The 21,568-nt window shown below is 40.4% G+C and overlaps 1 protein-coding gene across 6 annotated transcripts in view; it reads left to right on the plus strand.

Annotated features, from left to right (window-relative positions):
- Window positions 1-21,568, plus strand: part of setd3 (SET domain containing 3, actin histidine methyltransferase) — a 161,034-nt gene that overhangs the window by 69,982 nt on the left and 69,484 nt on the right. For all 6 annotated transcript variants that reach the window (XM_048538556.2, XM_048538555.2, XM_048538558.2 and 3 more), the window contains one exon: window positions 5,051-5,307. In XM_048538556.2, the coding sequence (XP_048394513.2) occupies window positions 5,051-5,307 (257 nt within the window). The remainder of the gene's footprint in view (window positions 1-5,050; window positions 5,308-21,568) is intronic.

Raw genomic sequence — 21,568 nt, forward strand, 5'->3', positions numbered from 1 at the left:
CCGTTCAAAACAAAACTGCCAAGTTGGCAGACATCCTATACACCATCTTGAACTTACATTCCTTCACCACAAAATCACAATGGCAGCAATATGTACCATCTACAGAATGCACTACAGTAATTCACCAGACTGTTCTTATATCACCGTCAAAATCCACAACCTCTCCTAGAGGCTGAATAGACTGGAGCATTTTTCCTTGAAGCATTGGAGGCTGAGGGGTGACCTTAGAGAAGGAGCTGAGGGATTACTTTTTCATGTGGAGAGTGATGACTGTGAAACAAGCTGCCAGAGGAAATGGTGGAGGCGGGTGCAATTACAACGTTTAAAAAGCATCAGGTTGGGTACTTTTAATAGGAAAGGTTTAGAGGGTATACTGATTGTATTGAGTCAGCTAGATAGATCTCAGAACATGATTCCCTGATTGGTGCTGTTGATCTGGTCCAATCAGGGAGCCCTGGCTGACAGATACAAGCAGGAGTGTCAGGCATTCTGTTCTGTCTGAGAGCTGGCTTTGAGGGAGCTAGATCAGTGTCAAGGGCTCTCTACCCTTGTAATAAATGGTGTAAATAAGGGGTGATGGGATAGTGACCTCTGTGGAGTTACTTCAGTGGCAATGAGAGACACACACCTGAAAAAAAATCGCTTGCAGCAGTTGTCTTTGAGTTGGGGTAAGCATGTCATTATGGTTGTTGACATATAAGGTCTGTTTCACACCATCCATCGTCCAGTGGCCTGATAGAAAGCTGTCCAAATTTTGAAGGCAAGCTTAAAGAAACAGTCTGCAGTTTCACTAGATACCACATTGATTCATGCAACAGAAGGGCTATATGCTGCAGAGTTTTGATTAGGGAGAAGATTCTGCACCAGGCTAATTCTGACCTTCCCAGTCCTGGGGGCAGGGTGAAACAGTATCAGGAATGCCAATGCCAGAACAAGTCACTGCTAAGTGAGAGATACAGTTTACTTCAGGGGACAAAGTTTGGTATAGGAACCACAAGAATGGCCCTTCGTGGGTAAGAGGCATGGCCAACACCAGGTCAGGTCCAGTGATGTATAAAGTTTGGGTCAGAGTGACTGCCCTGAAAAAGGATATGAAAGCTGCAAACTCACAATGTTTCAGGGGTAAAAAAGATCTGGATCCATGACAGCCTTTCTGTCTGTTCCCAAACACATGGGTTCTTCTCCATCAAGCATTGAAGGTACCTCAGAATGTGACATGCACATTGCAAATGTCACTACCTTGATGTCTTTGCCACCTGAAGAAAGTAATGAATTTCTTCTGAGACACTGCGAACACAAGAGGAGAGCTGCTGTGCATTACATGCCACCAGTATCAGAAGCAGACGTGGAAGATCCTGACCCAGTGCTAATACGTCGCTGGAGGAGCTACCAAAAAAAATCAATTGTCCTTAGACGAGGGGAGGGATGTTGTGATTGTAATGAGGTCAGCTGTGTGGACTTCATAGAATCTGGGTCCCTGATTGTGGCAGTTAACCTGTCCCAAGCAGGCAGCCCTGGCTGGCAGATATCAACAGGAGTGTGAGACATCCTGTTCACTCTGACAGCTGGCTCTGAGGGAGCTGGAGAGTCATGGACTCTCCACATGTAAATAAGGAGTGACTTGGTGATGGGATACTGGCCAATGTGGAGTTGTGCCAGAGGGATATGGGCCAAATGCTGACAAGTGGGACTAGGTCAGATTGAGATGTCTGATTGGCACAGATGAGTTGGACCAAATGGTCCATTTCCGTGCTGTATGACTATGACTCTATATCTAGGAACAAAGGCAGCAAATGCATGTGAACGTTACAATCATCTGAAAGTTTCTCTCCAAGACCCATATCATGCAGATTTAAAACTACAGTACTGTTCTTTCACTGTCATTAGGCCAAATCTTGGACCTGTCATCTTTGCAGCACTCTGCGTGTTTGTACACCCCGTGGACTCGTTGATTTAAGATGGCAGCTCACCATCACCTTCTCCAAAGCAATTAGGAATGGGCAGTAAATGCTGGCCTAGTCAGCGATATTCCCTGAATGAATTAAAATTTGAAAATTACACACCAACATTTAGTATGGGGCAAGTTATACAGAAGCTTTAGATTTCCTGTAATTATCTACAGAATGTTAAAACAAAGTTAATTTGTTTCAGTGTTAGTGACGTTCATATGGATATACAGAGATCTTAGCTTATATAGCACCATCTAGTGGGCGACATTCTACTGCAATGTGAGGTTTTTTTGCTGGAGCCATCCCATTGACATTATTTGAAGACATGACAGACAGCTGATGCTAAATATGAGTTCAGGGTGCATAGCGAATTTAATATATCAGATCTTGAAATTTATGCAAACATTAGCTAAATTCAGGCAGCTGGATTGATGAGTGTATATTTTTCAATAAGTTTGTAACTATGCTTTCCATGCAATCTAACTAAAACTCTCATAAATTGTATTTTTAAATTAACAATTTTCTGGTAGGTGTAGCATTGTGGATTAACTATGTACTTTTTGATTTTAAGTTTGAAAGTAGCGTACCTTTTGCCAGTTTTCACTATAGAAATAAAATTGTCACTTCTTCCTTCCCCTCCCCACCCAAGAAAATGAAAGCAAATTTTATTTCTTGAAATCTCAAAGCAGATTATTTGAGGTCTCAGGATGGCTAGCATTGGAAACCAGAAGCTTCATTCTAGTGCATCTTGAAGGCGCTCTTCTGAGGTTAGGCCAGTTTTGTGACAGTGACAGTCACATCATTGACAACTGTAAGGAAACTTTCTGATAAATGTGTGTGAGGACTGACACATGTTAGGAGAACACAATGCAATATTCAAAAAATATGGCATTACAGATCTACATATTAAAATTTGAAGTGGCCCCAGTGTATTTATTATATTTCATAAAACCTTCATTTGAATGTTTAATTCTCCTCCCTTTCATTTAATTGTGATGGAATATATTGGTTCCTTGCCCCCCTCTGTTTTCCCATTTACTACCTCATTCAATAGTCTATCTAATAACTAAGCTGAGAACTCATAAAAACCTAACTATGCAATAAAGGAATCTGTTATTTGGGTTTGAGCTCTGTTTTCTGGACTGAGGACGACAACTCCCAGTATGTCATGGGCTCCAAAGCAAGCCGAGAGAGCAGCAAGGGGGAGAGACTGAGCATGCTCAAAGGGTAGATTAAAGCATTTATTTAGCAAAAACCTGACCATGAGATCAGAGTTTTGTTGCAGAAAGATGCTTACCTGGCATGGTGTGAGGCATGAAAACCTGACCAGGCAACCTGGGATGGCAAAAAAAGCCCACATGATAAGACTAGTCCACAGCTGAGGAGGCAGCAGAAGGTTGTTAGCCCTGTGGAGCTAAGTTTTGTCATTAGTTTTGTGCTGTTAGGGCTCAGATGCTATGAGATGATTGATTGTTCACTTTAGTTAGGCGCAGGTAATAAATGCTGGGGTCCAGCCATTTGAGACCAGTAGGAGTGTATGGAGAAGTGATTGAACAATAGAGAAGCAAACAGCCACTGGGGCATCTAACAAGAGTTGTCTAAGTTGGAGTAGCTATTGAGGAAAATCAGAAGGTACGTCATTGAAGGAGAGGAGTTGAATGGAAGGCAGTTTAAAGGACTCTTGTGACTTGGTTTTCAGTAATGCCTGGGTGAGTTTCTGAGAAAATTTGTGGGATTTGATTCTGTTGTGTCTGCCATTTAATGTCCAGCTTATAGTGTGTTTGACCACATGTCGCCTGTTACTTCATATTTATCTTGTACTGTAGATGTTAGGACACAAACAATTACACAGTAAATTTCTTCTGTTCATTTAAAATATGGATTTTTATGGCTTTATTCTCAGAGTAACTCTCTGGGGCTTCACATTTTGTCTGTTTTACAAAAACTTACTGATTTCCAACTGGATCATGAAAGAATTATAGTGTCATGTGGAACCGTAATAAATTTCCAGGTCTCGTCAGAGATTGTATAAATATTTTAAGATGAATTACAAACTTGGTAGCAGTGATACCCAATCTACTTTAACTGCCAAGTGCACATTCAAACCTCCGACAAATTTGAATAAAGTTCAAATTCTTTTCATTCCTTTTGCTAAAACTGTATTTTTAAAACTGAGTCAAATTGGTGTTCATGTGAAAAACAGTTCTGGTGGAGGCACAACATATTTTACCAAAGTATCTTACCTTTTGAAAAACTTTGAATCATGGCCTGATCATATCAAAACAATTGTATTCCTTTCTTAGCTGCTTTGTAATTATTTCGTGTTGTATTACTGCAACAGTTATTTACACATTTTCCAAATAAAAATTAACATTACCTTTAGCCAGATGAGTATCCTCAACTGCTGAGACCTCTGTGATAAGGTAATGTGAAAATATAACGTTGTTAATGAGAATGAGCAAGAAGAATATTTATATTTTCTTCCTGGCTACGTATCGAACATCGTCTTTAGGAATACCAGTTGAAGTCTTCTGTTGATGAGCATTCTTGCATTTGAAAATCATTTGTTGCATTAATTTTATTAGATTCCTCCATTTACCTGAGAATGGTAGAGGTAAGAACTCTGAAGACAAGTAAGAATCATTGAGATGAGCATTTGAAACACCATAGCATACAAGACTAGACACCAGATGCTGAAAAATGGGATTAGAACAGATGAGTAATTGACGACTGGAGTGGACCGGATAGGCTTAAAGGCTTCTTTCTCTGCCAAAAAAAACTATGATTCTGAGGTGACAATAACAAAATAGCCCTTTTAAAAAAAAACTTGAAATATTGTAGGATGTATTCTGGTTGGTTTCAATTTTTAAGCATATTGAATTTTCACCTTGAAATTTCTTCCAAAACTGGTACCCACATTGAAGTAATCCTGATGCTTTCAGAAACCTTTATTGCTGTCATGTTTATGTCATTCTCATTGAAAGCTGAATACCTTACAAAAGCAATAGCCCTTAGCTTTGCTGATAATAATAATGGTTAATTCATTGTTTTGCTTATATTTTCATTAATGCCAGATTAAAATCTGTACCTTTGAAATCCAGGTCCAGTTTATACCCAGGACCGGATTCTACAAGCCATGGGAAATATTACCCTTGCGTTTCACCTGCTTTGTGAACGTTTGAATCCCAATTCCTTCTGGTTATCCTACATTAAGACACTACCTATGGAGTATCACACCCCTTTGTATTTTGAAGAGGAAGAAGTGCACTACCTCCAGTCAACGCAAGCCATCCATGATGTTTTCAGTCAGTATAAAAACACCGCTCGCCAGTACGCTTACTTCTATAAACTTATCCAGGTAAGTTTACTCATTACATTGTACTCTTCACAGAGGCCCCTATTTTCAACAAATCAACCAGCATCGTTTTCAGTTACTTTAAAAATTTATTGTCAAATTCAGTCTGGTCTTGGAGACATTTTTAACATTGTAGATGACTGTTGGCCCTATGACAGTCCCATTCCCATTCTGATATGTTTTGTTTAAGACAATTCGTTCTATTACCTGTCAGGCTTAATGTTTCTTTGTGCTGCCAAAGTAGGACTGTACCTTTAGGATGTTAAAGCTTAATTCATGTAAAATAAACCCATCTTGAAGCTAATTAGAAGTTAACTGCTTTGATGAGGAAAGGAATGAATTGTAGGTGAATTTAATGAATCTACTCAGATGTCTTGTGAGAAATCTCTGGAGCAGTTGAGACTTGAACTCAGGCCTGCTAGCCCAGCTGCTTCTTTATTCTTTGCAGTGGTTTTGGAATTGAAATTTCAGGATAACTAAATAACCAGCATTACATTCATTTACATATTGTAAATGCCTGTGAATATTAGAATATTGTAAAATCGATCGGAAAGGAAAATCCCACACCATTCACACCTTTTTTTCCAAATTTATCCTTGAGCTGTGGGTGATGTGTTTATTGCTTGTCCTTTGTTGTCCAGAGAAGGTCTTAGTAGTTCAGGGAGAAACTACAGTCCTTGTGGTAATGTTTCCTCAGTGATGTTGCAAAGGAAATACCAGGTTATTGATCATGCCTGAAGGTTTAAATTTCTGACTTGGACCAACATACCTTTTCAGATTGTTTTGATGCTGTTTTAGTAATTCATTGGAACCACACATAAGTTTAATTTATATTACAGTATCCATTTTCCAGTCTTCTTGTGGTTGCAGAATAGTTTTGAGAGCTCCCATTATTGCAAAAGTAATTTTGCTGTTATTTACCAGATAGTAAGAACTTCTAAGCTTTTCCAACTTTAACTTTTATTTTGGTTTGAATCAGTAGTTCGTGAGCAATGTATTTAAGCACTCATCTCGAGTGAATTGGAGTTAATGCTCAATATAATGAAAATATTGTTTCTTGCCAATTTATGTATGAGATTAGATTAGATTACCTACAGTGTGGAAACAGGCCCTTTGGCCCAACAAGTCCACACCGCCCCTTGAAGCATCCCAACCAGACCCATCCCCTTATAACCCACACACCCCTGAACACTATGGGCAATTTAGCAAGCCAATCCACCTAGCCTGCACATCTTTGGATTGTGGGAGGAAACTGGAGCACCTGGAGGAAACTCACGCAGACACGGGGAGAATGTGCAAATTCCACACAGACAGTCACCCGAGGCCGGAATTGAACCCAGGTCCCTGGTGCTGTGAGGCTGCAGTGGTAACCACTGAGCCACCGTGCCAGAAGTCGTTTTTAAAATAAAATATTTCAAAATGCTTTTATGAACAGTTGTACTTTTGCAAATTTTTCTCAATCAAAGATCACTAGCTAGTAAATTATTATTCTCAAGTAAATAAACAATTCATTGTAAAAGGCAACAAAAGGAAAAATACTAAAGAGGTGCTAAGGAGGGATAGGAAAACAAAACTTGCAGAGGATACCAAAGCTAATATTAGAAGATTTTATAAATTTTTCCATTAATTTGGGGTGTATTATTGTGACTGAAACTATAACAGAAAATAAATCACTTATTAAGTTAGTTATTTTTATACTTCCTTGTAGTTTAGGAAGAGAATCAACTACGAATGGTGCAAGAGAAATCAGTCATAGGGATTGCTTTTGTGGATTTCATGTTTTAGATGGAAAAAGAGAGAGTTATAGGACTTCAAATAGATAAATATTCAGAAAATTACAGATCCAATAGTTAAGTGTATCGAAATTATAGCTAGATTGGTAAGTTACGTATGTCGCTTTTTATTTTAAGAATGGGTAAGAATACAGGCAAGTATGGACCTGCCAGTTTAACTTCAGTTATACAGTAGTAACTGCAGTGCTTCAATGGAAAATGGCAACATGGTTATTTGAAACCTTGGGAGAAGTGGTTGTCTCTGTACTTTTACAAGTGGCATCAGCTAACGTTGCCACACTCCAGATTAGGAGTCATGGCCACTGTTCAGTGCTGGACCAGTGAATTTTCAGTGGCAATGACTGAAAAGTTAGAGTTTTAAAAATACAGCTGCTTACAGACAGAAGATCCTTTACGAACAGAGTCTTGTGTTTCTTTTGAGCACAGATGAAGAAGGCAATGGAAAACCATCCCATATTCTTTTCCCAAGTTGTTTTGGTCATTGAATTGAAAATGTTAGCACTTACTAGCATTGAAGACCATGAAGTGTAAAGAAATATGCAGTCCTTGAGTAGACCTGCGCTACGTCAGTAGAAAGATTGGCCGAGCACTTGGGCAAGCGTATATTGATAAAAAAATGACAACATGACTTCTTCAAGGTCTTGTTCTGTCTGTCAGTTTGGCTGAACTTTGAGAAAGTCACGACTACGGTAGGTAGGAGAATATCTATAGATCTTGTCTGCATGGACTTGGAATTCCATATGAAATTACTGTCAACGATGTGAGCATAGAATTTGAGGTGACTGTGTGCTATGTCAGAGTAACTTAAGTGGAGTTTAGAGACAGAGTGTAGACATAAGAGAACAATCTTGCCTTGATAGGCTATGAGAAAAGATGTTCCCCAGGTATTTGCACTGGGGCTTCATCTTTTCACTATGTATTTTAGTGACTCGGCTGAAGAAATTAAGAGAGAGATATATCTAAGTTTACTGATGATGCTAAGCCACAATGCACAGTGAGTTGTGTAGATTGGAGGAAGACGTTAAAGACTTAAACTTGAATACAAGACTATAAACTGAAAAGGATATAGACCGACTAAGTGAGTGAACGAAGCTATGGTAGGTGGATTTCAGTGTGAGAAAGTGTGAGGGTACTTCTTTTGTATCTAAGCAAGATAAGTCAGACCATTGTATTAATAGACTGAGAGATATATGTGAATAAAGAAAAGCTACACATATACAAACACTGAGCAGAGAGTCTACTTAAATGTTAGCCATCCAGTTTGGTTGATGGCCTCAGTTAAGATACAGTAGCTTTAGAAATGGGCATTTTAAATTTTCCTGAATTTATATGATTACATGTTAAATTATGAGGATGGGTTGCAAAAACTAGTTTATATTTCTTTAAGTTTGAAATGGAAGGATGATCTAATTGACATTTTACAATATACCTTTTCTGAAGAAGGGTCTCGACCTGAAACGCCAGTTTTCCTGTTCCTCTGCTGTTGCCTGGCCTACTGTGTTCCTCCAACTCCACACTGTATTATCTCAGACTCCTGCATCAGCAGTTCTTGCTATCTAAATATGAAAAATCCTATTTTGCCTTTTGGTGGAACCCTGAAATAATAAAATTTCATCTAGGCAGGTTAGGATTAAAGTAAAGGAACCAATTCATGTTGAAAGGCAACGGAAATCTGGAATACTGTCCTCCAGAAGTTTTCAGCTGCAGGGTCATTTAAATTTTGTTTAGGAGCTTCACTGATAGTCCTAACAATCAATCAGTAAGGTAAATAAATGGAATTGAGGTGTAGGTCTAATTAATTCATGTGACCAACTGGAGGGATTGGATAGCCTGGATAACAAAGTGTGAAGCTGGATGAACACAGCAGGCCAAGCAGCATCTCAGGAGCACAAAAGCTGATGTTTCGGGCCTAGACCGTTCATCAGAGAGGGGGATGGAGAGAGGGTTCTGGAATAAATAGGGAGAGAGGGGGAGGCGGATCAAAGATGGAGAGAAAAGAAGATAGGTGGAGAGGAGAGTATAGGTGGGGAGGTAGGGAGGGGATAGGTCAGTCCAGGGAAGATGGACAGGTCAAGGAGGCAGGACGCGGTTAGTAGGTAGGAAATGGAGGTGCAGCTTGAGGTGGGAGGAAGGGATAGGTGAGAGGAAGAACAGGTTAGGCAGGCGTTGACAGACTGGGCTCGTTTTGGAATGCAATGCAGGGAGGGGATGAGCTGGGCTGGTTTTGGGATGCAGTGGGGGAAGGGGAGATTTTGAACCTTGTGAAGTCCATATTGATACCATTGGGCTGCAGGGTTCCCAAGCAGAATGTGAGTTGCTGTTCCTGCAACCTTTGGGTGGCATCATTGTGGCACTGCAGGAGGCCCATGATGGACATGTCGTCTGAGGAATGGGAGGGGGAGTTAAAATGGTTCGCGACTGGGAGGTGCAGAGTTGTTTATTGCAAACCGAGCGGAGGTGTTCTGCAAAGAGGTCCCTAAGCTTCCACTTGATTTCCCCAATGTAGAGGAAGCCACGCCGGGTACAGAGGATACAGCATACCACATTGGCAGATGTGCAGGTGAACATCTGCTTAATATGAAAAGTCATCTTGGGGCCTGGGATGGGGTGAGGGAGGAGGCATGGGGGCAGGTGTAGCACTTCCTGCGGTCGCAGGGGGAGGTGCCGGGTGTGGTGGGGTTGGAGGGGAGTGTGGAGCGAACAAGGGAGTCACGGAGAGAGTGGTCTCTCCGGAAAGCAGACAAGGGTGGGGATGGAAAAGTGTCTTGGGTGGTGGGGTTGGATTGTAGATGGCGGAAGTGTCGGTGGATGATGCATTGTATCTGGAGGTTGGTGGGGTGGTGTGTGAGAACGAGGGGGATCCTCTTTGGGCGGTTGTGATTATGGTGATTGGATAGCCTGCATCTGTTCCGATATTCACATCCATTATGTTGGAAAACGTTGAATCAATGTATATGCTTTTATCTTTCTCTGTTTAAGTATAGAGTTGTAAATGAGAAAACAAAGGCTTTTACCAAGTGATAGTACTGCTGGAGGAGAGTTAGTCATTTTGTCGCAGTCATAAGGTGATGCTGGAAGCATGGTATGTTCTTTCTTTTCCACGAAATTAAGCTGTATTAATTATTTAAGTCATCTGTTATCAAATGCATTTCGTGTATTTGCTGTAAAGTATAGCACCTTACTAATTCATGGAAAACCTGAGTTACTATGCCCACATTCAAAGAAATTGAGGAGGTATATGTAAGAAAGACATCAATGCCGTATTTACTTTGGATCGTGAGGGGATCCTATTGCTATGACATTAAAACGCTTGAACTGCTTACTATAGCAACTCTGAGCACTGATTTTTTTCAAAGGTTTCTCTGCTTATTCTTTCCTGAGCATGAAGGGGGCTTTTGCAGGAGCAGCAACAGACACACCTCAAAATGTGGTATCGAACTGATAAAGCTACTTCACACATTTCGCATTTTTTCGCTTCAAGATTGTTCACTTACTGGGACCTGAAATATCATTGAGTTTCATAAGATCCTTGTCATTTATTTATTTTCATGTAGTTTTGGATCCGATTAGCACCATTTTGGTGTGACTGCACCTGCTCTGACCTGAGGCCACTCTTAGTAGTGTGCTGGTGCTGCATCAAAGCCCCTAACCACTGGGCCCTAAACCGATTGTCACTGTCCCAGTAATGCTGCTGCTGCTGTCTCACAAAACAATTCTTACCTTCCTCCCCACCCCATAAGCTGCTACCACTCTCAGCACCCACCCAGATGCAACAGGACCATTCCTCGCTGGCTGTGGCCCTGGCTCCCATTCAGCTGTGAATCACTGGACTCGTATAGATGACCACAGCTAGTGGTACTTTGATACATGTGTGCACATTGCTTCGCTAGCTGAGAGCCACAGCCTCACAGCCCTGCCCATCACCTCAGTGAGAAAGAGGAGGGAAGACTACTGAACCCAGCCACGAAACTCCTAGACTGCTGACCAGTGGAGCTGGAGAAATACCGAGGCCCCACAGCCTGCCAAGATGGACAGCCCCATGCAGCAGTGACCCAAGAGGACCCAGAGGCTGTAGCAGCCAGCTAAAATACAAGAGTCAGCAGCAGCCATGATACAGCTCAGAAAAAGCAATGACTCCAAAAGGCAGCCTGGAACCCATTCAGCAAAGGCATGTGATACAATGCTTGGACACTCTTCCAGGAGGATCCATGATGGGAGTTTCTGTAAGGAGAACGTTACATTTTCCCTTATTTATTTTAATTTGAGTTATTTAATTTACGAATGTGGGAATTTAGCTATTTAAAGTTATGTTGTTCAACTTAGAGGATACAGTATTATCATTTGTTTTTTTTTGTTCTTTTGAGGAAAGCCTAAATAAATTTAACACCAGTTTTAACATTATGTACTTCATTTAATTATTTTGCTTTAAGTTGCGATTTTCATGAATGCAACCACAACTTGAGTAGGGACATCTTGTACTTGCATGCTGAAGAGCAGAATCAGCATGCAGTAGACAGCTAAGTAATCCCACACCAATGGATAATATCCAAACTCAGCAATCGTGTTAAATCCAGTCATGAATGGTGGTGGACAAAAAAAAAAACTCGTTTAGAGGAGGAGGCTCCACAGACACCCCCATCCTTTGAGGATGGGGTCCTGTGCGACAGTGTAAAATACATGGCTCAAGTATTAGCAACCACCTTCAGTCAGACGTGTTAAGTGGATAATCCAAGTCTGCTTCTTCCTCAGAGCCCCACTATTACAAATGCCAGTCTTCAATCAATTTGATTAACACTACATGATGCAAAGAAGTGACTGAAGGTAGTGGATACTGCAAAAGTAATGGGTCTTGACAGCATTGCAGCAAAAGTACTAAAGATTTGTCCAGAATTAGCTGCACCCCTAGATGTGCTGTCCCTGTACAATGACTGGCATCTATCTGACAGTGTGGAAAATCCTCCAGGTATGCCCTGACCACATAGATCCAACCCAACCAATTACTGACCCCTTTAATCTACCCCTTGATTGTTTGCAATGTGATGGAACAGGTTGTCAAGCATGCTGATAAGTGCCACTTGTACTTGCACTTACAGATGCTCAGTTTTGATTCTGCCAGACCTACTGAGTTCGTGAACTCCATACAATGTTGCTTCAAACATCTATATAAGAGCTGAATTCTAGAGGTGTGTTCAGGGTGACTACATTTTCATCAGATGATGTTTTTTTTACTGCAATTGATGTTTGATGTCATAGCTTCCTGTTATTGAGTCTAGCTTTTATATTCCAGTTTTAGTGAACGGAATTTCAATTCCTACTGGTGTCAGAGGGAATGTTTAAGTCTATGAAACCAGTGTCAACCTGGTACACTGGATTACTATTGCAGTGACATTACCACTACGTCATATTCTCCACTACAAAAGAGAGAAACTTGGAACAGACCATTCAGTTTACAAAATAATGGCAAACATTAATGGTTTGCTTCCCTGTGAAGAGTGGAAAGATTTCATGTGTAGTTATTATATAATTGACACAATATGTTTGATTAGTTATGTTCTATAGATGTATGTCTAGAGTTTGATTATTTCATCAGAAGTTTAAAACTTTGGCCAGTATAAATGGGATTTCAAAGGGCAGTCATCACCACATATAAAATTGAGGTCAAATAGAACAAATATCTGCATTTTCACATTTTGTGTTTTGGACTCAAGGGATTCATTGGTCTGTCGCCATTTCTGCCTTCATTGCTTGCACGTATTTCAGGATATAACACAATTACACTTGTAATTCCTAGCAAGCCAACAGTGAAATCACCTGAATCCCATATTATCTAATTCAATTAACCAGTTTGTGCATCATTATGGACTTTGCATGGCCAATTAATGAAGTAATAATGAAGTCAAATGCTATAGGTGTCTTGCATAATAATGTAAAAGGTAAGCAGATAAAGGCATGAATGGAGGGAAGGCCCATATAAAACCGAAATCTCCATGATAAACTGCTGTTTGTGCGTATCTATAACTCATTTGCCTCCACTGCCATCTTACTTTTGCAAGCCTTTGCTATTACCAAATGTAAACATTTTATCTGTAAATCAATGAAATTTAATGTCAAAACTAATCAATTATGAAAACATCTGCAATTTTTAACTCAATCTCTAGGCTCTGGAAAATCCTAAGGACTCTACAGCTTGGTTCCCATGCTTCATGCAGAAAAAAAATCTACCTCTGGATAGTGACGCAAAGCATTAGCCTAATCAAGCGATTCCTGTGGAAAAAGTATGCTGGTATGGTTGAGATTGTGAGTAGGCCTAGCTGCCTTACTTACTTGCTCAGTCAGATGGGCTTCTTGCCCTCTCAACAAGAGAGTGATGACATAGGACAAGTTTTTTTTTGTCTTTTCACAAGACTGAGATGTCGCTGGCTAAGTCAGCATTTATTGCTTATTTCTAACTGCCCGGGGGCAGTTAAGATTCAGCTTGGAGCCACATGTAGGAAAAAGTGGCTATGCCCTTAAGGGCATGAGTGAACCAGATAGTTTTTTTTTGACAGTCAACAATGCTCGTCATTAGATTCTGAATTCCAGGTTTTTTTAAATTCAAGTTTCACCTTAGTGAGATTGAAACCCAGGTCCCCTGAACACTATAAATCTAGAGACCCAGATCATCCAGAAATCACCTCCCCAGAGTGTAATACTTGATTGCAAGGGCAGGCCCAGATCTTTTTTCTTTTAATCATTCATGGTATGCATTCATGTGTCTGGCTGGACAAACATTTATTGCCTATCCCTAATTACCCAGAGGGCAGTTAAGAATCACCCACGTTGCAGTGCGTCTGGTGTCATCTGTAGGCCAGACCAAGTAATGATGGCAGATTCTCTCCCCTAAAGGACATTAGTGAGCTAGACAGGTTTTTCCTGACAATTGGCAATGGTTTCATGGTCATCATTAAACTTCTTGTTCCAGATTATTAATGAATTCAAATTCCATCATCTGCTATGGCAGGATATGAACTGGGTCCCCAGAACATTACCTGGGTTTCTGGATTAATAGTCTAGTGATAATAGCAATGGGCCATCATATACCCTTGCTACGTATGAACATGAACCGCTTCACTACGTAGGGAAATTATGAATGGTGCTGAATAGTGAACAACCATCAGCAAACATCTCCACTTCTGACCTCATTATTGGGGAACAAAGAAATAGCTGATGAGCTAAGTCTATGTTTTTCTTCTGTCTACACAAAGGAAAATACAAATAACATGCCAGAAATGAAAGGAAACACAGGGTTTAACAGAGAGTGACAACTGAAGCAAATCAGTATTAGTAGAGAAATGGTGTTGAAGAAATTGATGGGATTGCAGGCTGATAAATCCCAGGGCCTGACAATATACAACCTGGAGTGTTTAAGTAAGTTTAAGTAAATCTAAGAAATAATGGATGCATTGATGGTCGACTTCCAGGGTTTTTTTTAGACTCTGGAATTATTCCTACAGATTGGAAGGCAGCTAATGTATTTTAAAAGGTACCTGAGATAAAGGATTGAAATAATGACTAGTGAGGCTGATATTGGTAATGGGCAATATATTGAAGTCCATTATCAAGGATTTTATGGCAAAGCTCTTGGAAAACAGTATTTAGAATCAGACACAGTCAACATAATTTACAAAAGAAAATTCATGCTTGACATATCTATTGGAATTTTTCAGGATGTAACTAGTAAAGTTTTGATTGGGGGAGCCAGTGGATGAGCTTAATTTAGATTTTCATAGAGCTCCCAAGAAAGTCCCACATAAGAAATTAATGTATGAAGTTAAAGTGCATAGGATTGGTGGTGGTCACAGCATGGAAACAGACCCTTCAGACCAGCCAGGCCATTACCGACCATAATCCCAAACTGAACTAGTTGCATCTTCCTGCTCCTGGCTCATATCCCTCCAAACCTTTCCTATTCATGTAGTACTCCAAATGTCTTTTAAACATTGTAATTATACCCACGCCTGCCATTTTCTTCGTGTAAAATATTTACCCCTCATGTCTGTTTTACACCTTTCTCCTCTCTCACCTTAAAAATGTGCCCAAAATCTTGAAATCCCCCATCCAAGCGAAAAAACAACTACCATTTACTATAGACCTCATTATTTTAGAAACTTCTAGAAGGTCACATCCTACACCCCATTAAAAATAGTCCCAGCCTATTCAGCTTTTCTGTATAACTCAAACCTTTCATACCTAGCAACATCCTGATAAGTCTCTTCTGACCCCTGTTCAGCTTCATAATATCCTTCCTATAACTCGGCAACCAGAGCTAGATACAGTATTCCAAAAGAGACTTCATCAATGTCCTGTACAACCTCAACATGTCTTCCCAAATCCTCTACTCAAAAAACTGATCAATGAAGGCAAGCATGCCAAATGCCTTTTTAACCACCCTACCTCAGTGTATATTGAGATGGATGGAAAATTGGTTCGCAGACACAAAACAAAGAATAGCAATAAATGGGTCTTTTTCTGAATGGCAGGCAGTGATTATTGGGGTACTGCAGGGATTGGTTCTAGGACTCCAGCTATTCACAATATATGATTTAGTTGATGAAAACTAAATGTAATATCTTAAAACTTGCAGATAACACAGAGCTAGATGGAAGGGTAAGTTGTGAGGAGAATGCAAAGATGTTGCAGTGTAATTTGGGCAGTCTGAATGAGTGGTAAAATGTGAGGTTATCCATTTTGTCAGCAAAAATAGGAAGACAGATTATTATTTGAATGACTGTAGATTGAGTGAGGGAAATGTTCAGCAAGACCAAGATATCTTTGTGCATCAATCGCTGAAAGTAAGCATGCGGATGCAGCGGGCATTGATGAATATAAACTGTAAGATGGCCTTCATAGCAAGAGGATTCCACTGAAGGAACCAGGATATCTTGCTGCAATTGTACAGGGCATTGGTGAGGTCACACCTAGAATGTTCTGTATAGTTTTGCTCTCCCAACATGACGAAAGGTGTTATTGTTATCGAGCAACTGCAGCAAAAGTTGACCAAATTGTTTCTGGGATGGCAGGACTGAGGTATGAGGTTAGATTATGTCGGTTAGGAATGTGTTCGCTGGAGTTTAGAAGAATCAGGAGGGACCTTTATAAAACCTATAAAATTCTAATAGGATCGGACAGGTTAATGCAGGAAAGATGTTCCTGTTGGTTCGGAAGTCCAGACCTTGTTATTTATGGATAAGGGGTAAACCTTTTAGGACTAAGATAAGGAGAAATTTCTTCATCCAGAGAATGGTGAGCCTGTGGAGTTCACTAACGTAGAAAATGATTGAAGCTAAAACATTATGTTTTCAAGAAGAAAGTAGAAATAGCTTTTGTGGCTAAAGAGATCAAGGGATATGGGGGAGGGCTGGATTAGGGTGTAAACACTGATAATCAGCTATGATCATATTGAGTGGCAGAGCAGGCTCAATGGCCTGCTCTTACTCCTTTATTCTAAGATTCAATGTGCTATATCACACCCATTTAAAAACCTAGGATATAGTGTTTCTAATTGAATAGTGCTTTGTTCCTGGTTGCAGTTTTATTTCTGTGAACCCATGGAGACATTTGTTTACCTCTGCGAGAATACATTCTCTTGGGTGGTAACATAACAGTGTCAGAAGTCTTTGCTTTTGCATGGAACAAGAGATCGGGTGGGTAAAATGTGAAACTGCCTGCCAATTTACTACTGTTCTCGCTGTAAAAAGCCACCCAAGGGGATTTTGCATCACTTTGCTACACTTAAAGATTTTTTAAAAATACACAATTTCTCATAATTGCCCAACCTTTTCCCTACAATATAAATACTTCATGACCAATGGAAGCTAAGCTATTTTTTAATTTAATTCAATATTGCACTCCATAAACAAGACAAATATAACATGCTTTCTAAATCAACAGGTTATCTTACTTTTAACTTTTAACTGTCTTGCATTGGTTCTAATAATCTCAAGCTAATTCCAGTATTCAGAAAGTACCATTCCAAAGTGGTGATACATTTGATCTTCTGTTTGTAGTTTTTATTTTTCCCATGAACATTGTTACTTCTTTCCTCCCCCCAACATTCTGAATTAACATTTGAGCTATTGATCCACGTTTGAAATTAGCTACATGTAAAGCTCAGCAAGGAGGCACATTCCAAAGCCTTCCAGCCAAATATGAATGTTTGCTATATGCAGCTGACATGTGATGGGAGAAATTTCTTTGCCATGAGTGCTGAGCCTGTGGAATTCTTTGTGACAGAAAGCAATTGAGGCCAAAACATTGAATGTCTTTAAGGAGGAGTGAGGTGTAGTTATTAGGGCTAAAGGAATCAGAATATGGGGCAAAAGCAGGAATAGGGTACTGAGTTGGATGATTAGGCATGATCCTATTGAATGATATGATAGACCAGATTTGAAGGGACAAATGACCTAATCTTGATCCTCCTATTTTGTGTCTCAGTGATAGCATTTTTCTATTTTTCCCAATTACCATGCGTAATGGTCTAGTTTAAGTATATGATTTCTAAATGCTTGCACTTTGACCTTTTTAAAAGCACTGTGCAAATTCACTGTTTCAAAACCCCCAGAAACGTTCTACCAACCCTTCTCTATGAAGGGACAGATAATGGTAAAAACAGTTCCACCTCGGTTGCAATCGCTTAATTCATTTTCAGGATTTTTGGGCGTAGGGAATGATATAATGCTCAAAGTAATATATTGTTTCATCCCAACAGTGAGTAACCTATTGAAAATCCACGAGTTATAAAACAAATGTTTGATATAGTACACCTAAGACTTTGTCATTCTTCCTGTGTCACAGTTTTTGTGTAGTAAAAATTTCATTGTCATGAACTGATAATTGCATCCATTTAAACTGATTAGCTAACAAGTACATAGAAAGTATGTTTAGAATTAACCCAAGAAGGGGCACAATATAACCTCTAAGTCATTTGCAAAAGACACAGTAGTTAAACCCTGTAACCTTAAAAGCTGCACAATGAAGGGTCGAGGCCCAAAACGTCAGCTTTCCTGCTACTAAGATGCTGCTTGGCGTGCTGTGTTCATCCAGCTCCACACCTTGTTATCTCTTGTCCCTCAGAATAATGGTTTTTACACTGCAGGATGCATTCACCTCTCCTGGAAAACATATTCTGTCCTAGCACGGGCAATGTTGTGGAGATGTGTTGTCTCTGAAGTGTATGATATGACATCTCAATTATAACTTAGGCCAGGAGATATTTGAGTTGTCCTTTCCAATGCCTGATTGGTAGGCTGGACAACTGACATAGTTTTAATGTCTTTCCAGTGGCATTTCAGATCTTACTAGTAAAATCTGGAGCGTGAGAGTGAGTTTTTGTGTCTTTCCCTTTGTCTATACCCCATTGTTAAGGACATGCCTCTCCTCAACACTGTGATCAGAGATAATGAGAACTGCAGATGCTGGAGAATCTGAGATATACAAGTGTAGAGCTGGATGAACACAACAGGCCAAGTAGCATCTTAGGAGCACAAAAGCTGACGTTTCGGGCCTAGACTTTTCATCAGAAAAGGGGGATGGGGAGAGGATTCTGAAATAAATAGGGAGCGAGGGGGAGGCAGACCGAAGATGGATAGAGGAGAAGATAGGTGGAGAGGAGAGTATAGGTGGGAGGGTAGGGAGGGGATAGGTCTGTCCAGGGAGGCTGGATAGGTCAAGGGGGCAGGATGAGGTTAGTAGGTAGGAAATGGAGGTGCGACTTAAAGTGGGAGGAGGGGATAGGTGAGAGGAAGAACAGGTTAGGGAGGCGGGGATGAGCTGGGCTGGTTTTGGGATGTGGTGGGGAGAGAGGGGATTTTGAAGCTTGTGAAATCCACATTGATACCATTGGGCCGCAGGGTTCCCAAGCAGAATATGAGTTGCTGTTTCTGCAACCTTCAGGTGGCATCATTATGGCACTGCAAGAGGCCCAGGATGGACATGTCGTCTAAGGAATGGGAGGGGGAGTTAATGTGGCTCGTGACTGGGAGGCGCAGTTGTTTATTGCGAACCAAGCGTAGATGTTCTGCAAAGCAGCCCCCAAGCCTCTGCTTGGTTTCCCCAATGTAGAGGAAGCCACAATGGGTACAGCGGATGCAGTATAACACATTGGCAGATCTGCAGGTGAACATCTGCTTGATGTGGAAAGTCATTTTGGGGCCTGGGACGGGGGTGAGGCAGGAGGTATGGGGGCAAGTGACTGATCTATCCCTTCCCTACCTCCCCACCTATACTCTCCTCTCCACCTATCTTCTCCTCTATCCATCTTCGGTCTGCCTCCCCCTCACTCCCTATTTATTTCAGAATCCCCTCCCCATCCCCCTTTTCTGATGAAGGGTCTAGGCCCGAAACATCAGCTTTTGTGCTCCTAAGATGCTGCTTGACCTGCTGTGTTCATCCAGCTCCACACTTTGTTATCTCCTCAACACTGTGACTGGTTTTGCTAGCCTATCCAAGTTTGGGAACTCCACTTTCTCCTCACTTGTATGAGTCCAGCCTTCTCTGTATGTGGTTCTCTCTGCTGCAAACTCATTTTCAGATTGAACATGCACAGGAGGAATGGTCCCTCAACCCATTGGAACTCTCACCTGAATTGATAGGACAATTTGTTAATGATTTCTTTACATTTTAAGTTATGGCACTAATATTTGCTTCTTTTGAAATAAGATTGCAGAAGAAGTCAATACAGAGGCAAATAACCAGCTCTACTCTTTAAAATCATAAGACTCATCATCATTAATTTGGTGGGAAATGCGTCCAAAATGTCTAAATTTACCACGTTATAAATCATAGTCAGATTTTCAAATGTTTCCTGTTTTGGGTAACGGTTGCTAAAAAGTTAATGTAATGTTATGATCATTCAATGATTGTATAACTCTTGTATTGTGTCCACCTGTGCGAATTTTGTGTCCTTTTATATTTATAGCAACTAGTGTGATTGTAATTGCATTATTACTACAAAACCTGGTGTAAGTTCAAATTTTGCATCTCGAATGAAGAAACGTGTGTAACAAAATAGCTAGCTGAAAGAGTTCATTAAAACATTGATTTGTGGGCAAAATGTATTACAAGATGAAAGTACATAGACTTTACAGTGCTTAAATAAGCCATTCTAACTAACTGACTAATTCTAGCATTCATGTGTCACATGACCCACGTCCACCTGGCTCATTTAGTGGAGGTGGTGGCCTAGTGGACTATTGTTGGACTGTTAATTTAGAGACCCAGACAACATTTTCGGTACCTGGGCTCGAATCCTGTCACAGCAGCTGGTGGAATTTAAGTTTAATAAATATCTGGAAATAAGAATCTAAGGATGCCCATCAATCCCAATTCAGTTGTCAGAAAAACCCATCTGGTTCACTAATATCTTTTAGGGAAGCAAACTGCAATCCTTACCTGGTGCGGCCTGCATGTGATTTCAGACATACAGCAACGTGACTGACTTTGAATTGCCCTGTGGGCAATTAGAATGGGCAATAAATACTGCCTGGCCAGTGACACCCTCGTCCCATGAATGAATAAAAAAAGTTTGCAGTATTAATATCAGTGTATTACCCTATTCTCTGTTGTGTTTAACTTGTTTCTCCTCACATGCATCCGTGCTGTTGACCTCAACTTCTCCTTGCAACATTCTCGCTGTTCTTTCAATATGTACGAATTTTTCCAGTATTCCATATTAGATTTATCAGTGATTGCCTTATATTTATAATGTTTAATTTTGGGCTTCAGTGAATCTTTCACTCGCCTACTATTTCATAGTCTTGAAGATCAGCTTTTTCTGCTAAGAGTTTTCTGGTTTCAGTGGAGACTCATGTCCTGACAGCATTGAATAATAACAGCATTGAATGACAACATTGAATAAAAGCACCAGCAACAGAAATGAATGCAGCAGCACAATTTGAAGAAGAGAAAAACTTCATGGCACAATGCTGACATCCTGATTCATGGAGCTGTTGCATGAGGATTTTAATTTTCTGTGACTAAACTGTATAAATTCAAAACTAGATTGAATGTGTTAGCATATTTTCTATGGAGTAGCTCTGGGGGAATAAGAAAAATAAGTTGTATCTCATGAGAATTTCCTGAAACAAAGTTTCTTGAACATTCATGTGAACAGTTTATCATTTTCCTTGTGAAGTTTCCACAATGAATAGAACAGCCATAATACAGTGCAGAGCTGGAGAAACACAAGAGGCCAGGCAGCTTTAGAGGAGCAGGAAAGCTGACATTTTGGGTCTGCACTCTTCTTAAGAAATGAAGAAGGGTCCTGAGCCGAAACATCAGCTTTCCTGCTCCTCTGGTGCTGCCTGGCCTGCTGTATTCCTGCAGCTACACACTGTGTTTTCTCTGACTCCAACATCGGCAGTTCTTGCTATCTCTGAATAGAGCAGCCATATGCCCAGAACTTATTGTGCCTTTGTCACATGCAGTATCATTAA

This window comes from Stegostoma tigrinum, chromosome 10 (genome assembly GCF_030684315.1).
Source record: "Stegostoma tigrinum isolate sSteTig4 chromosome 10, sSteTig4.hap1, whole genome shotgun sequence".
Taxonomy (NCBI): domain Eukaryota; kingdom Metazoa; phylum Chordata; class Chondrichthyes; order Orectolobiformes; family Stegostomatidae; genus Stegostoma; species Stegostoma tigrinum.